The 18,899-nt window shown below is 41.7% G+C and overlaps 1 protein-coding gene across 2 annotated transcripts in view; it reads right to left on the bottom strand.

Annotated features, from left to right (window-relative positions):
• The window catches only part of XRCC3 (X-ray repair cross complementing 3), a 506,399-nt gene that overhangs the window by 282,592 nt on the left and 204,908 nt on the right, over positions 1-18,899 (bottom strand). For both annotated transcript variants that reach the window (XM_044074505.1, XM_044074504.1), the window contains one exon: positions 500-654. In XM_044074505.1, the coding sequence (XP_043930440.1) occupies positions 500-654 (155 nt within the window). The remainder of the gene's footprint in view (positions 1-499; positions 655-18,899) is intronic.

Raw genomic sequence — 18,899 nt, 5'->3', positions numbered from 1 at the left:
TCATTTCTTGCAGCCATAAGACCTACCAAGCATTTCACCAATTAAACCATTTTAGGTGGCCTCCACTACAACTGAAGAGAAAATGGATGATCTCATGGAAATAGTTAGCTGTCTTCCCATTTTTTTTCTTGAAATTGCTATTTTACTGCACTCCATTTTCCATTAGCTTCATTGTCAAACTTTTAAACATAACACCTCAGTGTTACATAGGTGAAAGTTGTAAGACTAAAGTGATTTTAGGATGTTCTAACTTTATTTTCATGAATGGTCTAAACACATTTATACTGAAATGCGACATTTTACATGCAGCTATAACAAAATTGGAAAAATAAACAAAATGATTTTCAAGAGCAAAGCTATGACAAGGTTGTTTAATAATGATACAGTAACTCTCTCCCATTACTAGTGCAAAGTCAGTGAAAAGATGCAGAACACAATTTCATATGAGGTAATACAAATATAAGTGCATGTATTTCCTTCAAAAGATGTCTTAACTCACCACATCAGCTGCATGTTCAATAAAGATACTATCTCCAAAGTTGATTTTCTTGAGGACATTGCTTGGAACATCTGATCTGAGCTTATGCTGCTGAGAAATCAGCTGCTGTAAACGCTTATTTGGGAATGCGTCCTCTGTGCAAACATACACTGCTCCTGGAAACATAATATTTTTTGTGAAAAGAGGACATTCCAGACAGAAAAAAGCAGTTTCAAAGACTGAGGAAGAGAAAACAGGTTACTCAAAGCACTCTTCTGTGAGTGATATATAGTGCATATCAACATAATCTCAAGTTTAACACCCTAATTCCATGACACAAAGGGATAGAGAGCCAGACTATGATGACAGCACTGGGGTTTGATTACCGGCCCCAACACTGAAAAAGCTAGTTTGGACAAAGGCGTGACCTGCTCACCTCTTTCCCGGAGATGGTTGAGTGCCCTCTGTAAGAGGAACATTGGACAATGTGAGTTCCATGAAGGAAAGACCACAGCCCATACTTTGGCAGGAGGGACACAGCTGCTTGAAGGGAAGACCCTTGTAGAAGTGAAGGGATAGCATTTCACAGTCAGACCATTGTACGTGCCTTACTGGCACTTCTCCACACATGTGTAGAATTTGGGTATAAAAGCCCCTGAACTGCCCCTGACAGCTACCTGAATGATGACCCTTTGTAGTTGACCCTGGCCTGGTGATGGGAAAAAAACAAATGGGTCAACTGGCCGGGGGGGGGGTGACAACTGACAAACAACAGGGATAAAGAAAGCAAAACTTTAAATAAATCTCTCATTTAAGCTTAATTCCCATCCTGACTTCTACATTTTCTTCCCTTACACAGCTGTGCACATTAGAAGCAAAGATATTAGCATCTTGGTAGGACAGGATGGTTGTGTATAGTGTGAATGGGAACCACTCCAAGAAAACATAGTTAGAAAATGTACTCTCCATGAAAGCAAGCAGATCTTCAAATGAGCGGTTCTTGCAGTAAATGCTATACATAGGCTTTCTTCAAACTATCGTTGCTGTCTTTAGCACTCAGTAAATATGTCACCCAGCACACAAGGGTCAGTATTCACCAAATACTTGGCTCGTCAGGTAAATTTGAAAGTTTCTCTGTGACTCATACATATGAGGAAAACAAACAAATATATATGCGGTAGATAAAAACAGTCTGATCCTCCACCTAGTCAAATGTTTTCCATAGCAATATTCCAAAAGAGATAAAAGCTTTCTGAAAACAAGAACATGGATAAGGGGGTGTAAGAATACACACACACACACACACACACACACACACACACACACACACACACACACACACACACACACACACTCCATATAAACAAGGACATTGAAAGGATTCTGTTCTTTCAGAACCTGAGATACAGCAGAATGAGATGGTACTTGAATTACTTAGTAACTGTGCATAAAACACTGCATAGCAAGATCACAGAACAATACAGCTGTATAGTTTCTTAAATTGGCAAGACTACATTTAAAGTAAAACAAAACAATATTAGCATGTTCATGCCATAAAATGTAGAGAGAAAAATGCATTATAGAAGCATTTGCTAACTTGCCATTTTTTCAAGATTTCATTTTTTAATAGCTTAAGGGATCAAAGACAACAGCAGATGTAAAAAAAAAAAAAAAAAAAAAAAAAAGTTGAATAATCTAGGAATATAGGAAAATAGATAGCAGGCACTGCTAATACTAGTAAACCACCAGCTTTAAATGAAGCAAAGTTTCAAACCTGTAGTGAAGAAAACTACTTTTCCAACACTGGAGTGTTATATTTGCCATAATTTATTTATTTTTTTTAAACTAAGCTTCTTTTTCCACTGGATATCAAAAACCGCTGAAACACATGAAAGTTCTGTGTTTTGGGGAGTTTCTAACAATCTGCAGAAGTCAGGATATGAAAGAGTTTACAATTTTTATGTATGCTTGTAATGATTGCCTTTTTCCTGGAAAGCATTTTTGTTTTTAATTAATTTTATTTTTAAAACTGGTCTTATAACCACAGTAAGTTTGGTATTACAGTCTTTGATGTAACTATTTTAGATTATTTATGGCAATGTCAGTGGATCAGGTGAATTGGTTTCCTATTTCTATGTAGGCAGCATAACTGTGGTGCAACCACCTACAAAGGTTAGATATGAAATGACTTCAGTAGAGGCTAATACTGACTTTATAAATACTTTAAAGGAAATTAAATTCAAGCAATACAAATGGAAATTATGTGATGGCACTGTGAAGAATGCATGGTTCTTCCTGAAACAGACTAATACAAAAAAAAATCTTATAACCAAAACACCTTTTTGTTGTATTTTAAGTGATAACTTGTGGGGTATGTATGCCAAAAGTTTACAATAAACTGCAAAAGAGGCAAAAAATAAGACAAAGTTGCTGAGATGCCAAAATATTGACTAACTGCATGCAGAAGGTAGGAAAGGAAGTCAGAGCCCTTGAAGAAAGCTTAGGAGAAAGGGCAGCTGTGAACCATAACAGTAAGTAAATAATGATCACTGCTGCAGTAGCCTTCACTATATTGGTTGTATCTTGCTAAGGATATAACAGCCAACCAGGTTCCAAAGCTTCAGGGCACCTTCCACATGCCCAGACTATCAGTTGTCTCGAGCTAAGTTGACTAAAAAGACAGGTTTGGGTGCCAAGCCTGTCAGAGCCTTCTTTTCATGCCAACAGAGAGAGGCAAGTTAAAGTCCTGACAAGGACAATGCTAAGAAACTTGTAAAGGTCCTCACCCTGGCCCAAAAGAAACCATACAAAAATAAGGAGGATGGTGGGAGGGAGCAGCTACTATTAATTCAAACATCTGCTTTTTTAAACACCCTTATTGCATTATTAGTTGTGACACAGGCAAACTGGCATTTATATATAAAACAAACCATGTTAATATGTTCACAGTTACAAACATTATACATCACATACATTCTTCTGTGCAGTACAATCAATCCAACATTAGATAAACTGGTCAAATGCTGCCTTCCCTTAAACCTTACTCCTCTTCCAAAATATGTTTCTGCATGTATTGTTCCAAAACTTTATTTTTTTCTATGTAATTTGCTTCCAAAATATTTTTCTGCATGTATTGTTCCAAAAATTTCCATTTTTTTTCTATGTGATTTGCTCCTACCATTTTCTGAAGATCCCATATAAAGTTCTTTTATCTGTTACAATATTCACTACTTCAAATGTGATTGGTTTAGACTTTCATTTCCATTTTCTAGTAATTGCTTTTTTGGCATCCACTAGAAATAAATGTAACAAGGCCATACTACATCCAGGAAATTCAGATTCTGTAACCCAGCTTAAGAAAACTAAGAAGTTACACCCATTTGTTCGCCCAGTATTTCTGACAGAGTACTGTGTAGGGAATTTTTAAAGTTTGCCAACTCATTACTCTCCCAAAACACATTCCCAGTAACATCTTTCTTTCCCATCACATCTCCAACTTTTGACATCTACTTAAGGAAAAAAATTCTTTAGAGTCTGACTGGGGTATAAAATACCTATACAAACACTTCCAAACAAAAATCCTAAATTTTCTAGACGTTGCATATTTGGGTGGGATGCATATGTCCTCTGGGTATAAATTAAATCATCAAAGGATCACATTGTCGAATGGCACTTCATCAGAAATGCCATTCCTCGAACCCCTCATACCCCCTGCTAATAATATATACAAACTCCGAGACAGGGGGGAAAGTGCAAATTTCCTGATCCCTACTGTAATGTGATCTCAGTCAGAACAGTTCAACGAATGGCATGTTTAATAAAATGCCGTTCAAAATGCCATTTGATGATGTAATCTTTCAGTGAAATAATAGGGATCCATTCATCCCATTGCTTCTTTGTGAACTGCTTATTCAGTCTCTCTTCCCAATCTTTTCTAACCGCCTCTGATTGATTCAAGTAGTTATTGTACAATATTTTATATACCCTACTAATTATCTTTCTCTTTTTTATTTATTTATTTATTTATTTATTTTTTAAACAGTGGCTTCTGTTCTAGATTCAACTAAAAACTCTACCAGTGTAGGTCTTTCACTTACGATTCCCCTATCCCTTTCTCTTTGCCTATACTCTGATATCAATCCCTGATAGGGAAGGTAGTCAATAGCCTGCAGTTCAAATATCTTCTTGGATTCTTTCCATTCTATTATGTTGCTGTCTTTTTGTTTCCAATACCTTTGTTCCTTTGGCAGTTTCCTCAGGTAAATTCCAGCCCCCTTTTGTCTATTTTCTATACCCTAATTGCAGTCATCTCTATCAGCAGAATCTCCGTTCTCCATTCCAGTGTTGGCTTAGTTCTTAGAATACTTTCTGCTACTCTATGAATATAATATTCTGCATGACTGTTATTTTCCTTAAGGATCTGAATCTAAAATCCAACTCTCTCATTTCTTGAATTTTCTATCTGCTTCATCATCAGCCCTTCCTACTTTGCATTGTAGCACTCTGCTTGTGTTACATATAAGAGCCTTAATTGTGTAGATCTGTAATATCCCTTCAAATCAGCTAAATCCCAGCTTACTTGGTTGAATGCTTCCCTCTGCATCATGGTCTGCCAAACAGCAGCAGTATTTTCTTATATTCTTCTTCCCTCCAGATCATGGTTAGTCTAATAATGCTGTCAAATGTTTGCCTCCCCTCCACAAAACCACATTGCTCCATTTCCTAACAATTTTGGCAACCCTTTATGTTCGTAATGACTAAAAGAATTACAAAACACTTTATAATCATGGTTTAAAATTGAAATGCGCCTCTATGAAGTTGGATCCAATGGGTCTTTACCATATTTAGGTATTATAGCCACCACAGCTTTTTTTTTTCTAGGATGTTGGTATTTTCCCTCCTTTAAAATGCTGTTAAACAAAACATTCCAGATCTTTATCACTTTCTTCCCTTGTAGCTTCCAAACTTCCACAGGAATACCATCTATTCCTGAAGACTTTTCTGCAGACTGGTTATACATCCCTTTTTTATCTTATCTTCTCGCATCTTAACTGTTAATAGTTGAGCCTCACCTACCTCTACTCCTGGCATATTTAAGTCTTCCATTAGTGTTTCCATTTGTGCTTTTTCTTGATTTCCACATTTCTCTACGTTATACAAATTTTCATAAAATTTCTGAAATATCTCCAATACTTCTACAGGATCTCTGGTTATTTTTCTTGTTATAGACTCCCTACATTTGGCAACAACCCTTTCTACTTTCTGTTGTTTAAGTCCTTATGCTAAACATTTTTTGTGCTCTGGAGTTATGATCAAAATACAGTTTCTTAACAGCAATCTTTCTAAATTCATGCACATTATCCAGATCCTCTCTTATTTTCTCTTTAGCACTGCAGTTGCTCCTCTTCTTGTTCTGTGAGATTCCCCTTATTCTGCAGTACTTTAACATCTGTCAGCCCTATAAATAATTGTTGTTACTTCTTAACCATTACCTCATTTTCTTTCATTTCTGAAGAATTATTTAAATATAAAAGATTGAAATGTCACGGACAGTGTTTTGTCTCATCTTACTGAAGCTGCCGAAATACAGCTCTATGCTTGTGCCTAGTAATTAAATGCAGATTATTTGTCAGATGTGCATTTGTTAGTTGTTGTGTCTTTCGGCTTTTCTCGGTTAGGGGTCGCCACAGCGGAACTCCGGTCCACTAATGATTGGCAGTAGATTTTTACGTGCCGAGTTGCCAGCTCTGATGCACAACCTTCAACAAAGGTACACCCATTCACGCATGTCTCCACACAGAAGACACTTTAGCTGAGAATCGAACAGGACAACGTCTTACTGTGAGGTGACAAACGCTACCGCAGCACCACAACCACAGTTCGGAGATATGCATTTGTTAGTGCTTTGTAAAAAAAAGTCTGGTTAGTGCAGATAAACTTTTCAGACTATAAACATTCTCAACAGTACATTATGCAGAAACTAATGTAATTTATGTATACAACAAATTAAACATACAACAATAATGTATAGCTTGCAGGGTTTTATGCCTTCAATACAACATGAATGATGTTCTCCATGAAACAGCTCTAACAGATCTCCCTAAAAATCAGATTACATCTCACATACATACATTCTTATGAAAGCAGTTTTTTTGGGAACTCTTAAAAGTAATTATTTTGGTATTTAGGGAGTCTTTCCTGTTCTGTGTGAAAATTGTCTTTTGACGTCATACAGTCTGCTAATTAAACTTTTTAGGGAGTCTTTCCTGTTTGGGAATATTTCTGTGTCAAAGCAGTCTTCCAACGATGTTATGCAGTATGTTAATAAGCTCCTTTGTGTTCTTGTTTCAAGGTGAATTACGCGACAGTTTAGTAAGTTGTTCTTGCCTTCAACTCATTTTTGCACATGGCTCCTTATCTGTAAACCTTGAAGCTTTTTCCAGACACTAAACATTCAGCTTTTTCTCAAGCTGTACCAGCATGTTACATTTACATGAATGCCGTTTTATTTGATTTTTTCCTTGCTTCTCAGCTAAGAACAGTTTAACCCTTTAATATATGTATGAAAACATGCATCTGACTATATTAGTCATATATATTATTGCAACAGAAATGCATTTGCATCTAACTAGCAAACAAAAGTGCACATGCATTTATAAATTTCTAAATATATATATATATATATATATATATATATATATATATTTATTATATATTTATAAACAGTTTCTACCTTAATTTTTAAATCCACTTTCATTTTATCCCACTCACTACTTACAGTTCTGAAGAACTTTCTTATCTTCCCTAATAACTCCCGAATAATTTCTACTACCCATTCCTTAAATTCCTCATATACAAGAGATGCAGTCCGTAAGACATTTTGCGAGTGTCCCCTTAGTCACTGGGAGACCCAATCTATTTTCTGAGAAAGAGACAAACAGTCGGCTTCATTTTCTTGTGTCCTTCGTTCTGTAAAGGTAAAAATGTAGTTGTCTACAAACATCTAATAAATGCAGCATATATTCACCTTTATTAATGAAATTAGGGAAGAAAACTGGCAGATTAATGGATTGGTTAATAGTATTCTCTGAAACGATCTTTGCTAAGAAAGAAGGGTTATAGTGCATAAAAGTGACCTTGTCTTTTTGGAAGATTAAATATGGCAGTTTGGGCGACAAGCCTTGAATCTCAGTAATTCTCTTGCAGAAGTGATGGCTACCAAAAATATAGTATTTCAAAAGAGAAATTTAAGCTGACATGTAGCCGCTGGTTCAAAGAGAGGCTGTATATTCTTCTGTAATATTACATTTAAGTCCCAAGGTGGTGAAGGATCTTTATGTGGGGGCTTGAGTAGAAGAAAGCTTTGCATAGTTTATGTGAAGCCAGGAAAGAACCATCAAATCCAATGTGAAAACTGGAAACTGCAGCTAATTGTATTTTTATTCCAGAATATGTTGCCCTCTCATTAAACAGTTGTGCTAAAAACTCTAAAATACCATGGAAAAGAGCTGAAAAAGGATCTACATTGTTTTCTTGAGACCAATGCATGAATCTCCTCCATTTACTGTTATACAACTTTCATGAAGACAGCCTCTGGGAGGAGAGCAGGATTTGACACACTAGTGAAGACAGCATAGGTTGTCTAATTATTAGCAGAACTGGAGATACCAATCTCTCAGTTTGAGACTGTAAATGTTCAGATGAGGCATTCCTGTCGAGTGTGACAGAAGGTCTAGAATTGGATCCAGAATCCACAGCTTCTTCCGTTGGTGAGGCCAAAGAAAGGGAAACCGGATTTGTCAATGCCAATACAGGGCAATGAGGATTACTTCTCTCTCTAACCTGTTTGCTTTCTGAAGAAATCTGGGGATAAGTGGGGTAAGGGAAAGGCATACAATAGACCGGGAAGCCAATTGTGAGCAAAAGAATCCCTCAGGGGCTCCCCTGTCGGGAGATCAGGAAGGCAAAGTAGCTGCTGCATTTGTTGTTCAGAAGGGATGCAAAAAAGATCACAGCAAGCCTGGCCCCACTTGCGGAATACATCTTCCTCCACTTTCTGATTGAGGGACCACTCATGAGGCATAATGATGGTCCTGCTCAACTTGTCTGCTATCACGTTGGACTTCCCCAGAATGTGCATTGCTAACAGAAAGCGGTTGGAGGAGATTGCCCACTGCCACACTCTGAGGGCTTCTCGACATAAGGGATATGATCTGGTTTCTCCTTGCTTGATGATGTACCAGACTGCTGACATATTGTCCGACTGAATTGCTACTGTCCCACAAGGAAGAGCATTCTGAAAGGCTTGCAACTCTAGTAGCACTGCTCTCATCTCCAGGACATTTATGTGTGACTTGACCTCTTGGGAAGAACACATGCCTTGAACTGTTTTTCCCTTGATAATGCCACCCACCCTATCTGGGAAGCGTCCAAGGAAACTGTGGCCTTGGGGAGCAGGGGGTGGAGACAAAGGGTGACCTTGAGTAAGCTGTTCTGAGTGAATCCTTCATGACAAATCCCTTTTACAAGTGTTCGTAATCCATATCGTGATTGACATGGGTTGATGAAGGATGGACCACTGTACCACCAGAAGCCAATGTAATACTCTCATGTGGAATCTCGCTAGTGGAACTAGTATTATCACTGCTACCATTAAGCTCAAAACCTGAATTACTGTTCGAGCAGATGCCCTCAAATTGTATAGTAACTTTCTGACTTGATCTCTTATAGTCACCACTCTTGATGATGGAAGACATGCTACCATATCAATTGTATTTATGTTTGCTCCTACGAAGTCCAATTCTTGAGAGGGGTGGAGGTTTGACTTTTCATAATTTACTGTAATACCGAACAAAGAACAAGTTTGAAGCACCATGTTTCTTGCTTCTAGGAGCAGATGTCTGGTCAGGGCGGTGATGACCCAATCCATCTAGATATGGAAACACCCAGAATCCCAGTTGTCTCAAGCAAGCTGCTACTACTGCCATACATTTAGTGAACACTCTGGGGGCTGCAGTGAGGCCAAAAGGCAGCACTCAAAATGGGAGTGACTGGCTCCCAGTCAGAAGCGCAAATGACTTCTGGATCACCTGTCCATCTTTATGTGGTAGTACTCATCCTGAAGGTCTACAGGATGGATTGAACCGTGACCATCCGGAACTTGCTCCGCTGAATTGAACTGGATTAGTGTAATCTGCTCAGATCCAATACTGGTCTCCAGTCCCCTGTCTTTTTTGGTACCAAAAAGAACCTTGAGCAAGTAACTGGATCCTTTCTAGTCTGGCAGGACTTCTTGGATGACTCCTTTGTTTAGCAACTTTTGTATCTGAATGGCAGCTTGCTCCATTTGACTCCATGGAACATCTGGAAGTCTTTTGCTTTGGGTGGTGGATGGGAAAAGAGAATGTTGTATCCTCTGGATATTATCCTCTGCAGCCATTTGTCGTTTATTTCCAGCCAGGCTCTCAGGTGCAGGGATAGTCGACCCCCAATTGCCTCCAGAGAAGAGCAATCAGGCCTCCGTTTAGGAGTGCTGGAAGGGTCTCCCAAAGAACATATCTTTGGACCCTTGATGATGCTGAGCTCCTCTGCCATGAGGGTGGTGTCTTCCATTATTGTTCTCTCCCTCTGCCCCTAAGGAACTTCCTCCACATGCTTGAGGAAAAGACCTTTTCAATTTTCTGAACTACATTTTCCCACTGTTCCTCTGTTTTTTCAAATATGGTCTCTAGGAAGTAGAAAAAATGAACACCCATGGCAGAAAGGGTCTTCCAGTCTTTCTCGTACCTGGAAAGTGCATCTATAACCTTAGGGCCAAATAGGGACGTGCTGCCAAATAGTGCACTGACAAACTAAGACTTAAAGGGCTCAGCAAAAGCGCATCCAGGCCTGCTTCCTCATAGAGGTACCTGAACCCGCAGCCCTACTTGCACCTTCAGCTGCATGCGAAATGAGCTTCATGGAGGAATTTGCAATGGAATGTAGGGTGGCCAGCTGTGAGGTAACCGAAGCCTGTAGCCCTTCAGACACGACTCCTGAGGGTATCTGATGGCTCCTTATCAGATCCCTCTATAATCTGGTAAAATGAGAAAGATAATTCAGGAACCTCAGGGCAAAGGTCACTGAAGAGGACACATGCTTCCCACATCTATACATCATCCTGGAATCCTTATTAGGAGGATGGATAGTAGAACTCTCTTCCGCAAGTTCTTCATGGCTGCCACCATGACCATGGCATCTACTGGAACACCTCTAGACCAAAACGTTTTGTCTTTTGGAGCTGTAATGATTTTATTATGTTGGGCGGGGGGTTCAATGGAGTCTGGAGCCTCCCATGCCCACCGAGAGATCAACTCAATGAGCTCATCGGCAGAAGGGGACACCCAGGAGATAGATGGACAGGATCCAAAAGCTGCAAGATACACTGACTCCTCAGATGAGGGATTACTGGGCTTCCAGCCACCTCTCTGTTTCAAAATATCTAGGATGTCCCCAATGGAAACATCATCTGGAAATGACCTTGGAGACCCCATACCTTCACTGAGGTCAGTATCCTCAGTGAGTGATCCTCTGTAGAGTCTAGGTGTTTCTTCTTATACTTCCTTTTCCAAGGAACCTCCTCTGTGGGGAATTCCCGGGAGGTATTAGAAGAGGAGAGGGAACCCTCATGGGTAGGGTGGGGCTTTTGGACCCACTGTCCCTGTGGGAGGTCTGATCAAGACACTGGGTGCAGACTCTGATCGAGACACTGGGTCCAGAGTTTGCAAAGTAGAAGACTAAGGTTCCGATACGGCAGATGCTGTCAGTGCTGCCAAGGCAGACATAGCCCTCTACAAAGCTCTGAAAGCTGACTGACCCCAGGAAGAACAGGGCTCCAAATCTGAAAGGCCATGCCTTTGGATCCGGGTACTCAACTCCAGGAGACAGCACCTCTGAAATCGGAACCGGGTTAAACTGAGCCGATGCCCCAAGATGTGGTGGAAGGTCTGAAAACTTCAGAGCCGACCTCACTGTCTCGGACTCGACTGGTCCACCACAACCCCAAGAGCTCCCTGGCTCTGACAAGGCTGAGGAGCTCAGAGCAGAAGTTAGAGAAGAGGTAAGAAAGGACCTCAGATCTGACTCAGACAATATTGGACGTATCTGATCCAAAGGCTTCGAAACCTCTGGGGGGTGGTTGGAGGAAGAATCTGAAGAGGGGAGAAATTGCTCACAACTCACAACTCTTAGGGGTAGGAGCCGAAGGGGACCTTGCAAAGTCCTACACCCAGAGGATCTTCTTGGCCATCCTCTCCACATCATCTTCTGTAAGGCTTCTGGTTGAGCGGGTTGATAACACAGAGGGTGACTTAGGTCTCTGTAGGAAGGAAGAAGGTATTTTGGATGGAACATGGTCAACTGATGAAGAGTACTGAGTTTTACGCAAAGACATGATCAGTTTAAAAGGGCTCCCCCCTTAGGATCCAACACCAATCGACCTGAACCATCCTCAGGAGCAGATGGGCTCTGACACGAAGCTGTCATATCCAATGGGGGAGTCCTAGACGTCTTTGGATCAGAGAATCCCTTAGGATCCAACATCTTAGCAATTTTCAGAGACTGCTCCAAGAGAAACTTCCGAGCAGAAGAGGGCCTTTTTCTTGCCTTGTCCGAGGTTCTAGAGGACAAGGATGAAGCTGGGCTGGACTGTTCCAATTTTGAGGAATGTTTCTTCTATTTTTTGTCAGAGCCAGAAATGGCCTCCCCACAGGAGGAAGGCAACAAACCCTTCAAGATTAGCTTGCTACAGGGTTCCATGAGGGCCCTGTGATCGAATACCTTATAGATGTTGCATTCCTGCTGTAAATGCTGTGGGCCTAAACAGTACATGCAAAGCTCATGTGAGTCACTTAAAAGAATTTTGTGAACACATTTGGAGCACTTCTTATCCATTTTTTCAGTCATATCCGGGGGGGGGGGGGGGGGGAATAAGGAATGACAGGAAGAGACTACTAACAATAGTAGTTTTTTTAAGGTACCAACGATACAGGGAAGGAGAAGGGGAGGCAATCGCTGAACGGACGAAGGCACAAATTTAATAAAAGGAAATGGAAAGGAGAGATTTAACAGGTAATGTTTAAGAACTAGTAGAAATAGCAGAAGTTGAGAGAAACACTTTGTAAAAATTACATCAAAAAAGCACTTAACTGCCTGAGAGCTGCTGGAAGGACCACATTTTCACGAAGCGGCAAATGAAATCTGAAGTGATTAGGAGACAGGCATTATGGGTAAAGAAGGGTGCTCGAGAGCTTTTTGGTTGCCATAAAGCTGTTGCAATGGTTGAGTCTGATCCAAGGGTTTGGATCCAAACCCAAGTGTGAGGACAAAGTAAAACTTGACATCATATCAATATGTAAATTCAGAGTTCTTACGACTCAAATCATATCTTCTATTACTATGCTGTAGTTTCCCTTCTGGGCCCACAGACACATCCGCATTGCTGCAAATCAAATTCCAGTCCCCACCTATAAGTAATATTCCATTCTGAAGGGAGATTATTTCTCCCACCTTTTTAAAGCTTTTTTTTTTTTTTTTTTTTTTTAATAGCAGTTTTAGGTGAAATATGAATACATGCCAATATAATCCTCCTGCCTTGCCACTAGCCCCTTACTACCATAAATCTACCATTATTATATATTTTTTTACTTTTTCTATCACTATTGGAACTCCTCTAGCAATTAGAATTAAGTACTCCTCTTTTCCTTTGCCCCTGATATTCTGCTGATTATCCACCCTGAAATCCTTTCTTTATCAAATTCACATGCTCACTTCTTTCCAAATGTGTCGCCTGTAGCATTGCTATTTGCACTCTGTATTTCTTAATATAATTCAGTACTGTTTATTTTTTGTCTATACACGTGAGAATATTGACATTCCAAGATAATATGGAAACTGTCACAATTGTAAGGGATTATTCCCACCTATATATGACAGCTTTTTTAGGATGTCCATTTCCAGCTTTTGTGATACACCAATGTTTGACAGGTTATTTCTTATCCTCTCCATTTGAAATTATGTCACATTTTACAACACTTTTGTTTTAATGAAAACCCTCAAAAAAAACACTCATAACATATTAATACAAACGCACAAAACTATGTACATCTTCAGATAATTAAGTCTAACCTCCTAATAGTACAGTTGTGTACGCTTACCATAAATGTAGATGTTCGGGTGTATTCACTGTTGCATTCATCACATTTGGGTCATCCCTGCCAGGGTAGCCCTCAGCTGGCCCGAATACCAGAGACTTAGTATTTCTGCATCGGTTGCTGTCGCTTCAGGACTGACGTCAGGTCGTCAGTAGTATAAAGTAAGGCAGCCAACGTCATTAGATCAGTTTTTCTTGCCCTAACCTGTCAGGAGCCCCCAAGTAGGAGCCAGGTTCTGGTGGAAGAACTCCACCAGTGGGAAATAAATACCAATATGTCCCTTGTAAGGAAAGAGAAGAAAGGGGGATGGAGGGAAGGAAACCAGGACTGCAACAGTGAATACACACGAACATCTACATTTATGGTAAGTGTACACGACTGTACTATGTTCTTCATGTTTGGTGGGTAACCTGGACGGCAACAGTGAATACACTCGAACATCTACATTTATGGTAAGTGTACACAACTGTACTATGTTCTTCGTGTTTCACTGTTGCAGTAATCACATTTGGGTTGATTCCCAAAGCTGAGGAAATGGGTGGAGGCAGTCCAGGAAACTAGGGGATGGCTAGGATGTCTTGCAAGACTGCAGAGGCAAACCCTGCCCTGGATTTGGAGAAGACAGGCAGGTAGTAATGCTTGGTAAAAGTGTGAACAGATGTCCAGGTGGCAGCCTCCAGAAAGTCCCTGGTGGGGATTCCTCCGAGGAAAGCTGCAGAGGTTGAGGCTGCTCTGGTGGAGTGTGTCCTGACCCTCTTGGGGGGAGGCTTTCCATGTTATTTGTAGCAGAAATGGATGCAGTGTGCTATCCATTTGGAGATGGTTTGTTTGAAGATGGCTTTGCCTTCTGCCCATGTAGCAAAGCTAACCAGCAATTGCTCAGACTTTCTGAAGGATTTAGTCCTGTCTAGATAGAATATGAGCTGTCTGTGCACATCTAGAGAGTGCAGAATCCTTTCCCCCTTGTTCTGGGGATTAGGAAAAAAGGTAAGCAAATGAATGGATTGGTTGAGAGCCACACTGGACACCACTTTGGACATGAAGGATGGGTTAGTTCTGAGGGATATCCTGTCAGCATGGAAGATGATGAAGGGTTCCACAGCCATGAGCGCTTGCAGCTCAAAGACTCTTCTGGCTGAAGTGATAGCCAGAAGGAATACTGTCTTCCAGGAGAGACATTTTAGCTCTGTGGAAGAAGCTGGTTCAAAAGGGGGCAGGGTGAGCTTTTCCAATAAAATGTTAAGGTCCAAAGCTGGTGTTAGTGCCCTTCTGGGTGGCCCTCAAGTTGCTAGCCCTTCTTAGGAACAGTTTGATCAAAGGGTGCGAGAAAAGGGGCTACTCAGTGGAAAAATGAGCAGAGGCATAAATTTTTATAGAGAAGAAAGAGAGGCCACTGGGTAGTAGGTCAGCTAAGTAATCCAGGATGAGAGGGAGGGCTGTGCTGTATTGGCTCCCTTAGCTTGGACCCAGGTGCAGAACCTTTTCCATTTGTCAGCATAAGACTTTTTGGTGCTAGGGCGTCTGGCCTCATGGATAACATCTAGAACCCGTTTACTGAGGTTGGCAGATTGGTTCGGGGTTATTGAATAAGCCAAGCTGCCAAACTGAGTGTCTGCAATTGGGCATGCATGAATTCCCCTTCCCTCTGGGTCAGGAGGTTTGGAATCTGAGGAAGATGCCATGGGGCAGTGGGGACAGGCTGCGCAGCAAGGGGTACCAGTGGTGCCAGGGCCAGTCTGGAGCTATAAGAATGGCCCTTGGTTTTTCCTCCTTTATTTTGAGCAGTACCCTGGGGATGAGAGGTAGTGGAGGAAAGGCAGAGACCGACAGCTTGACCCAGGGGAAGGACAGGGCATCCACTTTCTAAGCCATGCAGTAATTCTCCCTGGTGCAGAATTTGCTGAGCTGATGGTTGGTGTGGGAGGCAAAGAGGTCGACCTTCGGGGTGCCCCATTTTTGAGTTATTAGGGTGAAGGTTCTTCTGTTGAGCTGCCACTCGTGTGGGTCCAGAAGATTTCAGCTTAATTGGTCTGCCAGAGAGTTGAGAGAGCCTGGTAGGAATTGTGCTAAAAGGTGTAGTTCCATGGCAGAGGCTGTGTGCCAAAGGGTCATGGCCAGCTTGCAAAGAGGGTAGGAGTGAGTCCCTCCCTGCTTGTTGATATACCACATCACAGTGGTGTTGTCTATTTTGATCTGGAGAGAGAAGGGGCTTGAAAGCTATCATGGCGTGCTGCACAGCCATCATCTCTTTTTGAAGGATGTCAGAGGGATTTGCTGCGGGCTCCACTGGACCTGTATGCACCTGCCGACCAGGTGTGCACCCCAAGCATAGTCTGATGCATCTGTGGTGAGGGTCTGGACAGTGGGGGTGGTGAGAAAGGCAGTTCCCTGTTGTGGGAGCATGCTGTTGGCCACCAAATAAAATCTTTTCTGAGACAAGGAATTATAGGTATAAAATTTTCCAGGTCTTGAGTGTGTTGACACCAAAGGCTTTTTAGGTACCATTGAGGTTTCCGCATATGCAGTCTGGCATATGGAATGGAGTAGTATGCAAGATGCCATGAACCCCACAGCTTGCAGGATCTTCCTTGCAGATAGCTGAGGCCTGATGGCTAGTTGAAAGAAGTAGGCTGTCAGGAAAATTTGTTTCTCTGGTGAAAGGTATGCTATCTGGAATGCTGTGTCCAGGCTTGCTCCCAGGAAGATAATCCTTTGGGTGGGCACCTGTTTGGATTTCTTTTCATTAATTGTGTACCCTAGGGAGGTTAGTAGGGTCTTTACAAAGGCCAGGTGATTGAGCAGCTTTTCCTGGCTGTCTGCCTGAATAAAGCAGTCATCTACATATGGGTAAATCTGAATATTTCTTTGTCTGCAAAAGACAATGGCCAGAGCCAGACATTTTGTGAAAACTCTGGGAGCAGTAGATAATCCAAAGGGAAGCACAGAGAACTGAAAGTGTTGAGATCCTGCCCTGAAACGAATATACTTTATGCCTCTCCAGTATATACCAACCTAAGGCAATGTGATCTAAACAAGCTAGAGACCTGCTACAATAAAATCGCCAAATTCGTCACAGGGGCATCCTACCGTAGTCATCACTGTCTCTCACTTGCTGAACTGGGCTGGCTTGAACTCCCTCACCTCCTTCAGTGGTATCAACTCTCACTCGCCCACAAACTAGTAAACCATCCACTAAATGTCCCATCCCTCCAGAATCTACTCCAACCCTATCGCACCACCAGACCACTAAGATCCAGCAACAAAAATCACTTGCAGATCACTAAAGCCAATAACTCTGCTGGTGAAGCACTATTCTCTTGCGTCATAGCCAAATTATGGAACTCACTCCCACCCACAATTACCTCCGTACCATCATGCACCAACTTCAAAACTTTATTAAAAGCACCTAAAAACATGCTGGCTATGCCCTTGCAACTCCCACTCTAATATCATCCACCCCATCCAACTACTACCTTTCTTTCCACTCCACTAACTACCTTGATTATAGCAAGCTCAGATGCTCATAAGCCTAGTACTTATTATACAGCAGGAACTTCTCATTGTTACATTTGTTAATGCCTGTTATGTACTTCACAGATAAAGATTCTAGTTGTCTACTGATGTACTATGTTCTTCATCTGTAAATATGTTGTAAGTAATTTCTATGTTAAATTGTTAATCGCTATGTAATCCAATGTAACTACTGTCTGTTTATTTTACTGTGGAGCTTTTCTCCCTGGGCCTCCGCTGAAAATGGACCCATGTCCAGTCGGACACTCCCGGTCAACAAATTTAAATAAATAAATAAAAATAAAAATAAATAAAATATTTCCTGCATGATTCCCTGATAGGAACGTGGAAGTAGGCCTCTTTTATATCTAGGCTGGCTAGCCAAGCATCCTTGGAGATCATGGGTAGCAGCTGCTGGAGGGTGAACATTTTGAATTTTGGGATAACCAGGAAAGTGTTTAGAATGGATAGATCGAGGATAGGGCACCAGAAAAAGTCTAGAGTAGAAACCTTGGCCTATCTGTTCTGCAGGAACGTGTTATACTGCCCTCATAGAGAGCAGAGACAGGATTTGCTTTTGAGCCTCTGCCCACTGGTTTGGTGGTATATCTGGGAACCCTTTTGGGGTTGGAAGGCTATGGAAGGAAAATTTGTATCCCAGAGACACCATGTTCAGAACCCAATAGTCATTGGTAATGGTGGCCCAGGTGCTTGCGTGAAAGGAGAGTTTTCCTCCTAGGGGTAAGTGAATGTGGGCAGAGGGAGGGGGTGGGGGAGGCGAGTCATTCTGAGTTCTTACTATAAGGGGGTGGCTTAGAACTCCCTGGTTTTGAAGTAGTAGTCATCCACTGCTTAGATCTCTGCATTCCCTGTGGCTGCTGTCTGGGGGGGGGGTCTGGTTCCCCGGGGCCTAGGCTGGACTGGCTTACTGGAAGCAGGAAAGGACCGGTGTTTGGTGGGACAATGCCTGCTGCACCTACGTGGCTGGACCTGCAAGAAATCCTCAACTGTTTGCATAGATTTTGCTTTTTCTTCCATCTTTTTTAAGACCTCTTCTGCCTTAGTGCCAAATAAGTTGCCTTTGTGCAAGGAGCATCCAACAATTTAGATTTGACATGGTCGGGCAGGGACTGCTCCTTAAGCCATGCATGCCTTCTAAATGACAGATCCAGTGACTGCTGCCCTGCAAGAAGCTTCTAGGGCATCAAAACCACAGTGCAAGGTGTGTTTACTTACTTGACTTGCAGAATGCATTAACTCTTGTAATTCTTTAGATTCTGCCCAAGCAGGAAAGGAAGACATTTTTTTTGTTTGAGGAATTCCAGGGTATGTTGCTGAAATTTCAGCATATGGAACTGACAATTTAGTGCCCTGATAGCAAGAGTAGCTGAGGTGTATACTTTTTTACCCCATCTGTCCAGTGCTCGGGAATCCCTATCTGAGGGGGTGGGAGTCTTAGCAGAGGTTGCTTTAATTCCCTTTAGGCCCTTGAGAAATTACCTCCGGGTCAGCAGAAGGATTTTTAAAAAGAAATTTCTGAGAGTCAGAGACTCTATAGTACCTGTCTGGTTTTCTGGGTGCAGGAGGGAGGGTGTCAGGAGTCAAGCTGGATTCCAGGAAAACATCCTCCACAACATCCAGGACTGGGGGGGGTGGCCAAGGGTCTGTGCTGTGGAAGATCTAGGAATTCCCTGAGTCTCTTTTTAGACTGAGGGTAGTCT

The sequence above is a fragment of the Protopterus annectens genome, chromosome 6.part0 (genome assembly GCF_019279795.1).
Source record: "Protopterus annectens isolate FY-2018-M chromosome 6.part0, PAN1.0, whole genome shotgun sequence".
Classification (NCBI taxonomy): Eukaryota; Metazoa; Chordata; order Ceratodontiformes; family Protopteridae; genus Protopterus; species Protopterus annectens.
This window is presented reverse-complemented; position numbering and strand designations above follow the sequence as displayed.